This window comes from Rhizophagus irregularis, chromosome 10, assembly GCF_026210795.1.
Source record: "Rhizophagus irregularis chromosome 10, complete sequence".
Classification (NCBI taxonomy): Eukaryota; Fungi; Glomeromycota; class Glomeromycetes; order Glomerales; family Glomeraceae; genus Rhizophagus; species Rhizophagus irregularis.
Window position 1 is genome coordinate 349633 of NC_089438.1, and position 14894 is coordinate 364526.

The 14894-nt window shown below is 25.9% G+C and overlaps 2 protein-coding genes across 2 annotated transcripts; both read left to right on the forward strand.

The window, feature by feature from the left end:
- Positions 1-6343: 6343 nt before the first annotated feature.
- Positions 6344-7924, forward strand: OCT59_001649 (uncharacterized protein; the record flags this gene model as incomplete). The annotated part of the gene is made up of 1 exon (XM_025325376.2): positions 6344-7924. One exon carries the CDS (start codon positions 6344-6346, stop codon positions 7922-7924), a length of 1581 nt encoding a protein of 526 aa, XP_025181536.2.
- A 2641-nt stretch (positions 7925-10565) lies between these two features.
- On the forward strand, positions 10566-11145 carry OCT59_001650 (uncharacterized protein; the record flags this gene model as incomplete). Its single annotated transcript, XM_025330251.2, has 2 exons — positions 10566-10604; positions 10681-11145. The coding sequence occupies 2 exons, from the start codon at positions 10566-10568 to the stop codon at positions 11143-11145; spliced, it is 504 nt and encodes a 167-aa protein (XP_025181535.2).
- Positions 11146-14894: the final 3749 nt, after the last annotated feature.

Genomic DNA, 14894 nt, shown 5'->3' on the forward strand with positions numbered 1-14894 from the left:
TATATTTAATATTATTTAATAAAAATTTTATTGATTATAAATGCATTTTAAATTCTGTTTGCAAATATAAAATATACGATTTAATTGAATAATATATACTATTTATCAGTACAAAATATGCAGTTTAAACTGGAAAAAAGTACTGTTTATCAGTATAAAATATACGGTTTATCCTGGAAAAGTATACTGTTCGCAATATAAAATATAAAACAATATACTGTTTACAAGTATAAAACATACGGTTTTTCTACTGTTTACAAGTATAAAACATACAGGTAAAACTGGAAAAATATACTGTACGCAAACCGTATATATGATACGGTGTGCAGAATACCGAATATATACAGTATGTGAAAATACTGTAATCATACGGTAATAATACTATAAATATACTGTTCGCAAAATACGAAAATACAGTATACTAACTGTATATATATTTTTTATAGGGAATCACGTGACTATTGTCACATGATGCTCACACAATTTCCATTCTCACAGTCAACAAAATTTTTTAATTTAATAATAATAAATCCAAAAGCCAATATCATAAATTATCATTTAAATTAACGAACCTTAAAAATTATTCTATTTCAAAAATTGGCAAAAATAAGATTATTCTATTCAAATATTCTTTATTTATCACTTTTGATCGATTTGTTGTAAAAATAATTTTTTAAAATTAAAATTCACATGTTAATAAACAGATCAACAGAATTTATTCATTTTATGGATCATCATAAGTGTTGCGCATAAATGAAATTCCACTTCAAAACTCATTAATAAAAAAGTTCACATGACGATGGATATTTTAATAAATTAAAATTGACGTGTTAAAAAAGCTTTAAAGACAATCTTCCCCCATCTTATCACTTATTATTTTTAACGAAATAATGCCACTTCAAAATAAAGTTCATCAATTACAATTTCATCTTACATAGATGAGTTTTTTTTTATATTTTTTTCATTTGCAACTAAATAATTATCTTTTAACATATATATTAATATATAATTAAATTATACACTTACTCATATATGTATATTAGGATAAATTTACAAGAATCTACAATCCAAATATATGGAATTATAGATGTGGATATTTCAAGGGACTCACAACATACCATTTCGAAATGTAATTTTTTAATAATTATTTATAAAATTGTAAATATTAAATCTTTTATTCTATTAAATACTCTTGTCAATTTGTTCATTGTTAATCCAGGTACATATTATGTTATTATTCACATTTATATTTGTATGTCATTGTCAATTAAAAAACTTTACGATAAATTAGATTGGCGATTTAATGCCTGAAATATCATATCTATACGAGAATGATAATGATCGTTATGAAGCTATTGTTAGGGAATGGACTCGCAAATACGCTATGGGTGAGTATATCTGCATATGATATTCTAAAATTTCTGATTTTTTTTTAATATATCGGCAAGCTTACATTCTCATTATTAATAAGAACAACAATAGTATTCATAAAAATTAAAAAAGAAACAATTTTCCTTAAATTCTTTTCTTTTCTTTTTTCTTATTACTAATAGCCATACGATGAGAATAGGACTGTGTGTTGGTTATTGAAAGTTGATAATATAAACAACCATAATGATGTGATTATGATATAAAGGAATTATTGTTCTTATAAAAGCAAGATTTTGGATAATAATAACAATAAGAATTAATAATAATATTCATCACATTTGTCCATTATCTTTTCTTCGTCTCCATAAAGAAATTTACTCATTGGTTTCCCCATGAAAAATTTTCAGAAAGATGATCACGTGTCTGAGTTTCTTTGGAATAAAAACTAGAAAAATGATTATTTATTGGAGTTTTTTTCCATAAATTTTTTATATGGTCTAATAATGGTCTATTGATGAGTAAAGATAGTGATATATGTATGATATCAAGTTATCTGGATGATACTGAATCATCTTTCTTTTAATAAGAATACCAGTAATACATCTCCATATTTTCCTTCTGGTGATATGATTATAACTATTAATATGACTGTAAAATTGGGAAAATTTTTAATTATCAATGATAATAATGATAATGATAAAAATTTCAATGTCAATAATAATGATAATTATTGATAACTAATGTCATATTAGTCATTAGTGTATAATTTTCATTTGCAATGTTAAACAACATAATTAATAATAATATTTGTTATTGTAATATGAAAGTTGGAGATATACTGTATGTAATAAAGAAAGTTGTAAGAAAATATTCCTTGGAAAAGAATATGCATTATGTATTAAGATAGATAATTGCTACTTATACAGGTTTGATTGATAAACCTACCAAACTCAGTAACTGCGGTATTAGTCATAGGACTTACCAAACTGATTTACCAATTGGTTTGATTGGTTGAATGATATATCTGTTAGTACAAAAATAATTTTATTAATTAGCTAAATATATACTGTATAAATTTTTACATACATGTATGAATTATAAAAATTATATTTATCTTTACAAAATATTATACATACAATTTTACATAAAATTATGTAATTTTCTACTTATTTTTTAAAATAAAAATATAAATTATTATAATCTTTATATAGTTTATAAAGATACAAAAATAAAGAATAATATCTTTTAATAGAAGAGCTACCTATTTTTTTTTATATAAATTTGTAAGTATATAAATCTTATATAAGAAATTATTTAACTTTATATAAAAGTTATAAATCTATATATACTGAAAGTTCACAGTTTAATTTTTATATCATTTCTTTATTATAAATAATTGATCGTTCTGAAACAGTATTAAATTTAGTCAATTAAATGCAAAATTATATAGAAGTTGAAACTGAAGAAAAACTTTAGCCAATCAATAATTGCTTAATAATCAGTTAATACACAATTTTGATATTTAATAATCTCTTTTATAGTTTCGCATTAGGACTCAGAAATATATATAAAAGGGTCAGGTTTGAGTTTGCGTATTTTGAACTAAAAAAAAAAAATCATGAAAATCTTTCCTTTTTTAGATAATTTTTGATAATTCCAGTCAGAATTTTATTTCCTATTATAGTAACTGACTGACATTATCATAATTCCAGCCCTGAAAAAATGCGTACAGCTCAGAGTAAAAATTTTTTTCATCACCTGACTAGGGCATCCTTAACGTACAGTAGGGGTGTACAATATTAACGTACAAACTGGCCCGAGTTTAAGAGTTATGCACTTGCACGTGATAGCGTTAACGTTAATTCTGGCCAGTTCGTACATTAATATCGTACACCCCCACTGTACATTAAGGAATCCCCACCTGACTATAGGTGCCATCGAAATTCCCTAATTACGGCATTACGGCATTACGGCATATGTCGTAAATAATTTATTTATTTATTTATTTTTTTATTTTATTACTAAAAGAGTAGTACTCCCAAAACTATTACAAAATAAGAGTAAAACATCATTTACATGATGGTACAATTAGGCGTGTATAGAATTTTGGAAATTAATCCCTACGGGACCCCACCCTTCGAACAATACTATTCAAACTACTAGAACTACGCTAATACTTCGAATGGGGCAATGAAACTAAAGACGAACAAAAAGAAACCTAAAAAAAAAGAATTCAAGTCAAGTCATCCGTATTTTTCTTTTAACTAGAAACTAGTTATTGTATGTAAATACTGTCATATACAAAATGGTGTATCCTTATAGGTCCGTAATTGTTTTTTAAGGGTAAAACTATATATTAGAGTAATCAAAGATCCTGCCCAGGTGAGGGCAGGATTTCAACTTTTTTTCTTTTGTTCCTCATTAGAGGTCGTTGGAGTCTTCCTTTATCATCATCAATCTCGTCAGGAGGGGGTGTACGGCGATGAAAGAAAATATCATTATCATTAATAATTTCCAGGTGAGCATCTGATATAAAAAAAATATTTTTGTCTTTGTCGATTGGTGGTAAATATTCGGTGATTAGAGGACATGAACGTTTCAGTATATAATCATCATAAAGTTGTTTAGCTTTGGTATATCCATAGTTGTATTGAGGGATGGTTGACACATTAAAACGTCGTCGAACTTTATAATCAAAAAGATTAATATGGTATGTATTATTATAAAACACTCGGGGATCACCATTAAAATCTGGAGGTAAAGGTGGTAGTGACTTCTTGAGTTTATTTCGTTTTTTAATTCTACGTAGCCAATTCTTGGCACGTTTCAAATTTATCTTTTCCTTATTACTTCTTCCTTCATAAGATGGATGTATTGAGCCACGTTCAGCAACATGGCTTAGTTGTTTAAAAACAACTGATTGTGTGTAATGATCATGTCCTGGCCTGAGTAAATAAGGTTTATTATAATGAATTCTTCGTTCAGAATTGATGATGCTTTGTTTCAAATGATTCCAACGTTTGATTTGTTGTGGTGAGCGAACGATGTCAAATTCAAGATTTCTATATTCTTTATAGAAAGGTCGAAGCGTGGGATACCTTTCTTTGATAAAGTGATGGTTGGCTCCATAATTTCTTTCAAATTTTGATTATTGTTACCTTTGTAAGGTCAGTATCTTTTGATTACAACTTCATATTTCACGCCTAGTCATGTTGAATGAACTTTTTTGGCTCGGGGATTATCAGTCAAGCATTTATACAAAGCAGGATTACTAGGAAATTTTGAATTGGTTTGTATATTTAAATTGACATTTTCTATATTTAAGAGGTGTGTATGACATTTCCATCGATTTCTAGATAGAACGAAAGCTGCAGGTTGATCACAGTGTTTACCCAATCCAAATAAATTATTCATACCACATGGTAGATAGAATCCCAGGTAGATCACGTGGGAACCAGAACTAAATCTAATAAAAGTATTGGTTTGTCTATTTTTAATACTATCAGAAGATAATCTATTTTTAATTGCTAAAAATTTTACTAATAATAGTTGGCGTAAACGTTTAAAATATTTTTTAACGGTGTCAGGTGAAAATTGTCGATTAATAGCAAATGTGAAGGTAAGGTATGTCCCTATTAGGTAGTTGATGTTAAGTTTTTTACTACTTGAATTGAAGATCCTTTGATGATCATGAGTCATTTCAATATCATTGGTGTAAACGGTAAAAAAATTTTTCCTTGTTAGATCTAGATCAGCATGTTGATCTAACTCAATGAGGAAGTATCGAGCTTTTTTGGTGTTGTATAGTGTACCACTGCCACGTGTATCAGTGATTTCATATGGGTTGATTCTCTTCGTGTGAAAGGAAAAAGAGTAAGTATTGCAAGGGCGGTATAAACGAACAATAGCTTTGGAGCCTTCTAGAGGTCCTTTGGGGTGGGAGTTCTCTGTACATAAGTCCTTTTGAGAGGTTTCCATATTCGTTATAAAGAGAAGAGGGTATTTATAAATACCAGTGTGAGCCAAAAATTGTTCCTTATTATGTATATGAAAAACAGCAGGAAGAAAATATGACAAAAAAACTATGTAAAAATATTGGGTATATCTTTCGAAAGTAAATAAAGTGTATGTCTTTTAAAAGTAAATAAAGTGTATAAAAGTTCTCTTTCCAATAGTAAGTGGAAAAGAAAGTTTTTGTAATAATAAAAATTAAAACGTCCAACTTTGTAAATTTTGTTCCAGATTTTTGTGGGAAAGAGTTTTTTCTGGGTCCCATATGTCGTAAATAATGCCGTAACCGTAATAAAATGCCGTAATTAATTATGATTACGTGACTTGAATAATACCAAATGATCGGTAAAAAGATCTCCTTTTTTAGCACCTTGTGTAACCTTGTGTAACCCATTTCTTTGATTTATTGAGGGACAAAATTTCCTTTTTTGGAAATTGGTGTAACGTCACGTGATATAACGCTAAAAAAGTTGACCGGGCATTACGAACGGCTGAAATTAAGTTTAGTCTTATTTATTTACGGCATATTACACTACGGCATTACGGCGTCAAGTTAAATTACGGCATTACGGCATTACGGCAATTACGGTTTACGGTTTTTAATTACGGTGATTACGGCACGTGCCGTAACCGTAATAATAATTTCGGCGGCAACTATACACCTGACCCCTATATATATATTTCTGGGTCATTTCGCATTTTATGTACTATAGATCTCACATGAAATTTTTTAATTCAAAATAAATAACATTTAAAAAAAAAGAAAAAAAAAGATCTGCAAAGTAGTAATAAACATTACGAAATGATTTGCCAACCTGCATGCAGTAAAACACGTTACACATAATTATTTATGAATTGTGAAACAATATCGGAATCATCACTCCGAAAATTAATAAAATTTACCCGTTTCAAGCATAATAATTTGATACTCCCTTTTTCACTTTTTTTTTTAAATTTCGTTATGGCACATCCAAAAATATCTATAGTAGATTTACCTGAATTAACATATGAAGTTATCAAATATTTTAAAAATGATTTTTCAACTTTATATTCATGTGTTTTAGTTAACAGATTATGGTGTCGTATAACTATTCCATTATTATGGGAAAATCCATTTTTAATTCCTAGTAAAAATTATAAAAAAAATTCTAATCTTATTAAAATTTATTTATATGATTTAAATGATGATTTAAAAACAAAATTAAATCAATATGGAATTAGAGATAATTCATTAACTTCAAGTGCATTATTCAATTATCCCAGTTTTTTAAAATATTTGAATACATTTAATATGGCTACTTTTGCTAATAGTTGGGTTGAAAATATTATTATAACTTCAAAACAACGTTTAAATATAGATTTAATATGTGATATTAAAAGATTGGTTATTATATCACTATTTAAAAAATTTATTGAAAATGAAGTAAATTTAAATACTCTTGAAATTGAGATCTCAAATTATTATTATTATATATTTTTTATTAATATTCTTGAGTCAATTTTACAAAATACGAATTTCATTTACAATACTGGAAATTTAAAACTTTATATTGATAATAAAAATGATATTGATTTTTATTACTACAATAATGATCATACATTAATTGAAGATCGTATATTACAAATAATTAATTTACACCAAAATCTTAAAAAAATTATTTTTGGTGATAATAATTTACCTTTATTTAAATCATTATTATTATCAAAAGGTTTTAATTGTTCGAATACCTTAAATACAATCATATTCTATCGCATCAATTTTAATAATCTAATCAACCTAGATAAAATATTAGAACAATTAAACGTTCTAGAGTCCGTTCATATCATTCATTGTTTTTCATTAGATTCTCAGTTTGTTCAACAAATTGATAATTTAACTAAACCATTTAAATTAAAAACTTTATTTATAGACAGGATACCACAAATTGAACCATTGCAAAAATTATTACAAATATCTGGTGATTATTTAGAAAATTTAATGTGTAGATTTAGTTTGGTTTTATCATTAAATCAACAATTGTTAGAATTAATTATAAAATATTGTAAAAATATCAAACGTCTTAATTTACAGAGTATTGGAAAACAAATTACTTGTTTAGTAATCAATTTAATTAAAAATATTAAACAGAATCTTAATTATCTTAAGATCAGTGAATGTTATCAATCATTACTAATTGGTTATTATGAGTTTAGTTCATTATTATTACAAAATTTAGGGCAAATCCTTCCTTCTAAATTAGAATATTTGCATTTGATTCTTCACATTAAACCAAATGATTTTAAAATATTTTTAGAAAATTCTCAGAATATTTTTATTAAAAAATTATTAATAATGCAAAATGGTAATGATGATATTTTATATTATTTAAGGGAATATATTATTAAAAAGAAAAGAGTTAAGTATTTGGCTATTAAATATGATGATGACTTTCTTAATTTAAATGATAAAGTGAAGGAATTCAAGTTACGTAATAATATTAGAGTTCAAAATTATTGCTATTTATCTATTGACATTTATGATTTAGTAAAGGAAATTTATTAGTAGTAATTACTTGGTTTTAATTAAAAAATTTCTTACCTTTTATAAATAAAATATATCATTTATTAATCATTAAGATTATTGAAAATTTTTTATTATCAATGACAATTTATATATTTGAAATCAGTAAAATAAACAAATATCTTTATTCTGTAACAAAGTGATAGAAAGCACACCATACATAAATTGCATAATGTATTATACATGACTTACCAATTATCGTACAATAAACAAACCAATGATTTTTGTGCATATGATGGAATCCTGTCTTGTTTACTAGAAAACTGTTATAGTACCAGCTAACCAGGAAATAGTATTCAACAGTGTTGGAATTGGACATTGTCCAATTCCCAATAGTGGACTATTGGACTTTGGACCTAATGGAGATATCCAGTCCAATTCCAATTCAAATGGACTATGTCCTCATAAATTTGGCCGAATTAAATTTTATATACCATAATTCTGGCCAATTTTATAATGCCGGCTAAAATTAATTTTAATTAAAAAAGCATACGTGTACATAAATTTGTGCTGTAAATTAACCATAATTGGTTAAAAGGATGATCAATCGATTGAAAAATATAAAAAAAAAAATTTTTTTATTTAATCTCTTTTTGCGATCATCTTCAAAATAAAACAAAGAAAAGATAAGGGTACTCATTTCTAATTTTAATTATCATAATATTATGGGCCGTCGACCACATTTTTTAACACCATATGTTGTAGTTTTGCACGCAGCAAAAAAGGCAAATAAAAGCAACAAGTATGCAGTATGTCGAGCTTGTATTAGTATTATTGGAAAAGATGAAGCATATAAGTTAAAGTTTACAAATACTAAAAAAGAATGTGCACGTCATATTAAAAACTGTCCAAATTTTGCGCAGAAATATAGTTCACAACAAATAGCAAAACTTCTTGATGACGCAGCAAAAGATGGTGCGAAGAGTAAACCATTTAAAAAAAGATGTCGTACAGAATCATCTGATGATGAATCATCTGATGATGATGACAATGATAATCCAATACTTGAAGAAGAAACATCAAATTTGGATGAGATTACACTGGATAATTATATATTCCGTCCATTAACAATTATTCAAGAACAGAAACTTGAACAACTTTTATTGGATGTAACTGTTTCATGTGGCTTTGCATTCCGATGGATTGAGGATCCTGCAGTTAAAAGTTTATTTCATTGGTTAAATCCAATGATTGCATTGCCTTCTCGAAAAGTATTATCAGGACGTATTTTAAAAGATGCAACTGACGAAGTTTCAACAAAATTACTTGATAATGCTAAAAATGATTTGTCTGGTGTAACCCTCGCTTTTGATGGGTGGAAAAATGTGGCACGACAACATATTTTTGGTATAGTTCTTATTACATCTACAGGCGAAATGATTATTTGGAAAGCAATCAATTGCGGCGGTAATAGAGGTACTGCCAATGAGATTATTCGAATTACACAACAACTTTTTGCAGAATTGAATCAAGAAAATATAAGAGTTAATGGGCTAGTTACAGATTCAGCATCAGAAAATGCTTCTGCACGGTGTGTATTTTCAGTTTTTTATTGTTTAATTTTAATTATATTTAATTAATTAATTTTAATTAATTAATTTAATTATTAAATTTATAAATATATTATTAATAGGAAACAACTTCAATTACTTTATCGTGATAAACTATTTTTACCCTGTTTTGCTCATCAAATGAATCTATGTGTTGGTGATATATTTAAAGAATCAAATTCTCTTACAAAAGTTGGTGAGCAAGCTGTTGCAATTGCTAGTTTTTTTAACCGAGCAAAAGTATGGATTGGAAAATTACGAGAAGAGCAAGCAGCAATGTATAAAAATAAATATTATGCATTAATTGTACCTAATGATACTCGTTGGAATTCCCAATATTATTGTTTTGCAAGTTTATTGCGATCAAAATCTGCATTAAAAGTAAGTCTTGATTTTTTTTAATAAAATTTATATTATTCTATTACTAAAAAAATTAAAATTATTAGAATTTAGCAACAAAAATTGAAGAACAAGAAAGTGATGATCTTTATGATTTTCCAAACGAATATCTTAACTGCATTTCTGATAATAATTGGTGGAAAAAGCTTAAAGAATTGGAAACATTAGTACTTCCCTATTGTGCTGCACTTAATCAACTTCAACGACATAATTCACAACTTCATGATGTTCTCCATTGCTTTGGCAATTTAGTTATAGTTTTGCATTCATTAGATAATAATAATCTTAAAAACAAGCTTTTAAAAAAACTTGAAAAAAGGTGGAGTGATTGGGAGCAACCTCTTTTATTATTGGCATTTTTACTTCATCCAGGATATCGTATTGATAAATTTAATCCTGAAATTGAAACTTTGTCTTTTCCACATCTTGGTAAATGGGTTACTTATTACTATTGTGCTTGGTTTAATGAAGATCCGACTGTAATATTAGTTGAATTAGAGGCTTATCGACAAAAAAAATATCCCTATAATGATGCAACTTCACAACAATTTAATAATAATGTTTTAGAATTTTGGAATTATGTTCGTGGTTATTCTAAAGAACTTTATCGTGTTGCTGAACGTATTTTTTCAATTGCAGTAACTACAGCATCTCTTGAAAGACTTTTTTCCACAATGGGATGGTTACACTCAAAGCGGCGAAATCGTTTAGCAGTAAGTATTTTTATTAGTAATTTAATTATAATAAATATAATTATATCATTTATTAATATTTTTTTAAATTATTTAGCATGAGAAGGTTTTAGGAATGACTCAGTTACGTGCTTCAATGCAACAAAAACTTAAACAAAAAAAAATTGATGAAGATGCATTAAAGTTTCGAAGTACAGGTGTTGCACTTCCAGTAAATGAAAATGAAGATCCAAATGCATCAGATGGTCTGAACGTGTCAGATGATGAATCATCAAGTGAATTTATTGAAACAGATGCTAATGTTCAAACTGAAAGTAATTGGAGAAGTGTAGTGTCAAGATGGATTAATATGTTGGAAGATGAATCAAATGAAGAATATGATAATGATAATGAAAGTGATAGTAATGTTGATGATGAAGAACTTGAAATTAATGTTACAAATATATCAAATTTGCCTCATCCTGCTAGAGATCAAAATTCTAAATGGAAACTTCAAGATATTTTTATTGAAAGTTTAGGAGAACCCAATTATTTGTCAGCTTTTATTTTAGGTAACAATTAAAAAAATTTTAGATATCAATAAAAATGCTAAGCATAATTGATGAATTCAATAAAAAATTTTAATAAATATCAATAAAAAATGATTTGCAATTATAACTTTTATAATTATTTATATACTTGCTAAAATTACATATAAAACTTATAGCTGTTGGACAAGGTCTATAGTCCAATAGTCCAAATTTTAATGGAATTGGAATGGACTAAGTCCAATATTCCAATAGTCCAATGGTCCAAAAGGCCAACACTGGTATTCAAAGTCCAGAACAATTGCAATTGCTATATGATAAAATTTTATAAAAACTCCTCTTAAGTGAAATCGTTACTATAATGATTATGAACCAGTATTATTATTGTTTAAATATGATTGGTGAATTGGCAGACAAGTCACATTATCATTAATGTTTCTGTAAAATAACTGGAAAATAATTGTTATCATATACATGGAAACTTTAACATTATTATCATTTATTCGAAAATCCTTTATTGTAAAATTAGCAATATTTTTTTCAAGTGTCTGGCACTACGTAATTTATGCTTGAAAGAGTCGACAAAGAAACTCGTTTAATCTCGTTCAGACTAAAAAAAATATCTATTAAAATCTTACTATACAAACTCTTTTATCTTGTTAAAAATACAGTAACTGATAAACGCTGCGAATTGTAATTAGTAAATAATGCCATTTTACGTCAGCAATGCATTTGTAATTTGTAATAATGATGCTAATGACGTTGATAAGTTTACATGGTTTCTCCAATAATCAAAAGAATCAAAAGAAAACTATTAGGTGCAAACAAAAGTTTTATAAATAAACTTTTCTATATTTCAATAGATATAATATTAGGTTATATATCATAATTTCTTTCTTACTACTCATAAGCCGCACAATTTTATAAAGATAAACTGAAATAATTAGAATAAAGTGCATAATCAAATTAAGAAGATATCCAATAATTTTTTTATAAATAATATCTAGCATCAAAAGAATTTTTTACATAAACTGACCGTTCAAATGAAATATGTGGTGCAGCATCTAATAATCATGAAAATATAATTATTACAATAAAGTTTTAAGCAAAATGAAATGATAATAATTATTGTTTAATAGTTTAAAAAATTTACGAGAATTTAGCCCTTATCTCCTTATTTTAAGAAATATAAATTACTTATAGATTTAATTTTTTTAAAAAAATATTCAATAAAAATATAGGGTACATTGATAGGCTTTTTAAAATACAATCTTCATATAATTTTTAATAACATTTTTTTTTCAAATGATACTTAAAAGAATAAACAAAGTGCGTTTATTATTTCATTTTACTATTTTAATATAAATAAGCTCTTTTTTATACTTTTCAGTTGCGGATTTTACATTAAATACTAATAGGCAAATGTCGTTTTTTAATTTTTATAGAATTACGCTTATGAAATATTCTATTATTTGTAAATTAATTACGATTCAAGCCATATATATTTCATTTTGATGTAATGATTTATATAAATCGAGCAAAATCCACGTCACATTTATTATTATGCACAGAAGTAATGTTTCAGTCCGGATAAAAACCTCAAATATTTCATATAAGATTTATAAATTTCAACTCTGATTGGACTATAATTTCGGCTGGAATTAATATATTATTATTCCAAAATTTTGGACCAATTCTGGTAGTTCCAGTCTAAATAAACCGTACCGGAAGCCGCTACGGAATAAGTACGGTCTGTACGGATCGACAAAAGGAGAAAAAGTCAAATTTATTTATAATGATAACTCTTTTAAGTAATGAAATTTTTTTACATGATTGCAACTAAATCATCCAATATAATTTTATGATTTTATATTCAAAGGAAAGTTCCAATATTTATGAGCCATTCTTTTCATTTGCTATTAAATAATAAAATGATTTCATTTTAGCAGTTGAAGCTTATATATTATAAGGTCGAGTTAGAAATTATTAACTTTAATAATATCATTATATCAATTTAACAAACAATATTAGTTAATCTACTATTATCAAAGCATAATATTAACTAAACAATGACTTAAACTATTTATTAATGTTTATTGCTTTTTTTTATGCCATACAGTTATACCATAGAATTATTAATGAATGTTACACACAAGAGTTTATTTGTGAATGAATTTACCCGAACTAGGTTACTTTTTTTTCTTTTTATATTTTTACACTTTATTATTAAAGTGTTAACTTCGAATTTAATAGATTGTTATCTTGAATGGATACCTTTTGAAAATTTTAAAAATGTCACTTACGTAACCAGAGGTGGTTTTGGCAAAATTTATTCGGCAAATTGAGCCAAAGATTTATTCCTTACTGGGATATTGAAGGTCAAAAGTGGAAAAGGGAATTTAATATAAAAGTTGCATTAAAAAGTTTGTATAACTCATCTTGTATAAGTACATAATTTTTAGATGAGATAATTAAAATAAGAAATGTAATTCATTTATAAAATTTTTTATTCATGTATTTTACAAATATTTTCCCTTTCAATAATTTTATTAGATTAAAGATCATCTTCAGATATATCTTAGTGCCGTTATTCAATGTTATGGAATATCTCAAGATCTAAACGCCAAAGATTATAATATGATGGTTTAAAGCTATTGTGAAAATGGAAATTTGAGAAATTACTATCTGAATAATAAATTAGATTATTATCCAAAAGTTAAGAAATCAAAAGAAATCGTAAGAGGACTTCTAGATATTCATAATACTGGAAAGGTTCATCAAAATTTTCATTCAGGCAATGTATTATATTATGTTGATAACCCATATATAAATAATTTAGTCATATTATAGTATTAATCTATGTTAATTTTTAATTATATGTTATTTCAATTCTTTATTATTATTATTATTATTCTGAACTTTATTTATGCTTCCAAAAATATTTTCCAGATTGTATTTTCTTACTTTTTCCAGATGGGTCATCCTTCCTAAGGTTCTAAAAAAATATAAAAACATTTTTCATGATATTTATTTAAATTTTCAGAATAAAAAAATGATTACGGTTTTATAAACTGTTGCAAAATTTTAAAGGATTTAATGTTACTATTTTCCCATAAATAATAATTATATACTGTATATTAACGATTTATAAATGATTACATTCCTTAGTAAGACCTTGACAAAATTATTTAAAAACAAACTTCGTTTCGCTAACGTGAGTCCATGATAATTCCGAATGTGATAATGGAACAATTTTATTAATATACAAATATCATAATCTTATAGAAATATAAAATCAATTGAAAAATTAATAATTTCTTAATTCAACTATTATTCAATTTAACGATAATCATAAATTAAGACATCGTTTAATGAAATTATGACTTCATCAAATTCATAATAGATTTACATGTATCAATGTTTGTATTTATCAAGAATGTATCAATTATGTAACCATTAGTAAAAATTGCCTACAAGATATTAAAAGGTGAAAAAAATATTTTTTAAAGAATTATATCAAAAATATTCGAATTTCGAAACAATTAAGGAAAAATTCAATTTCAAATTATTTCAATAGAAATCAACAAAATTATAATGATATGTGCTTTAAAAAAATTTTATGATTTAGAAATAGTATTTAACAAAAATATTATAATTATATCAAGATGTCAAGGATGTCACAATAATTATGAAACACCTGAAACAATTCATTTTCTAATAACCAATGGAAAATGTAATTATATTAGAATGTAATGCATGTGGATTTATCATTAACAATGCACGT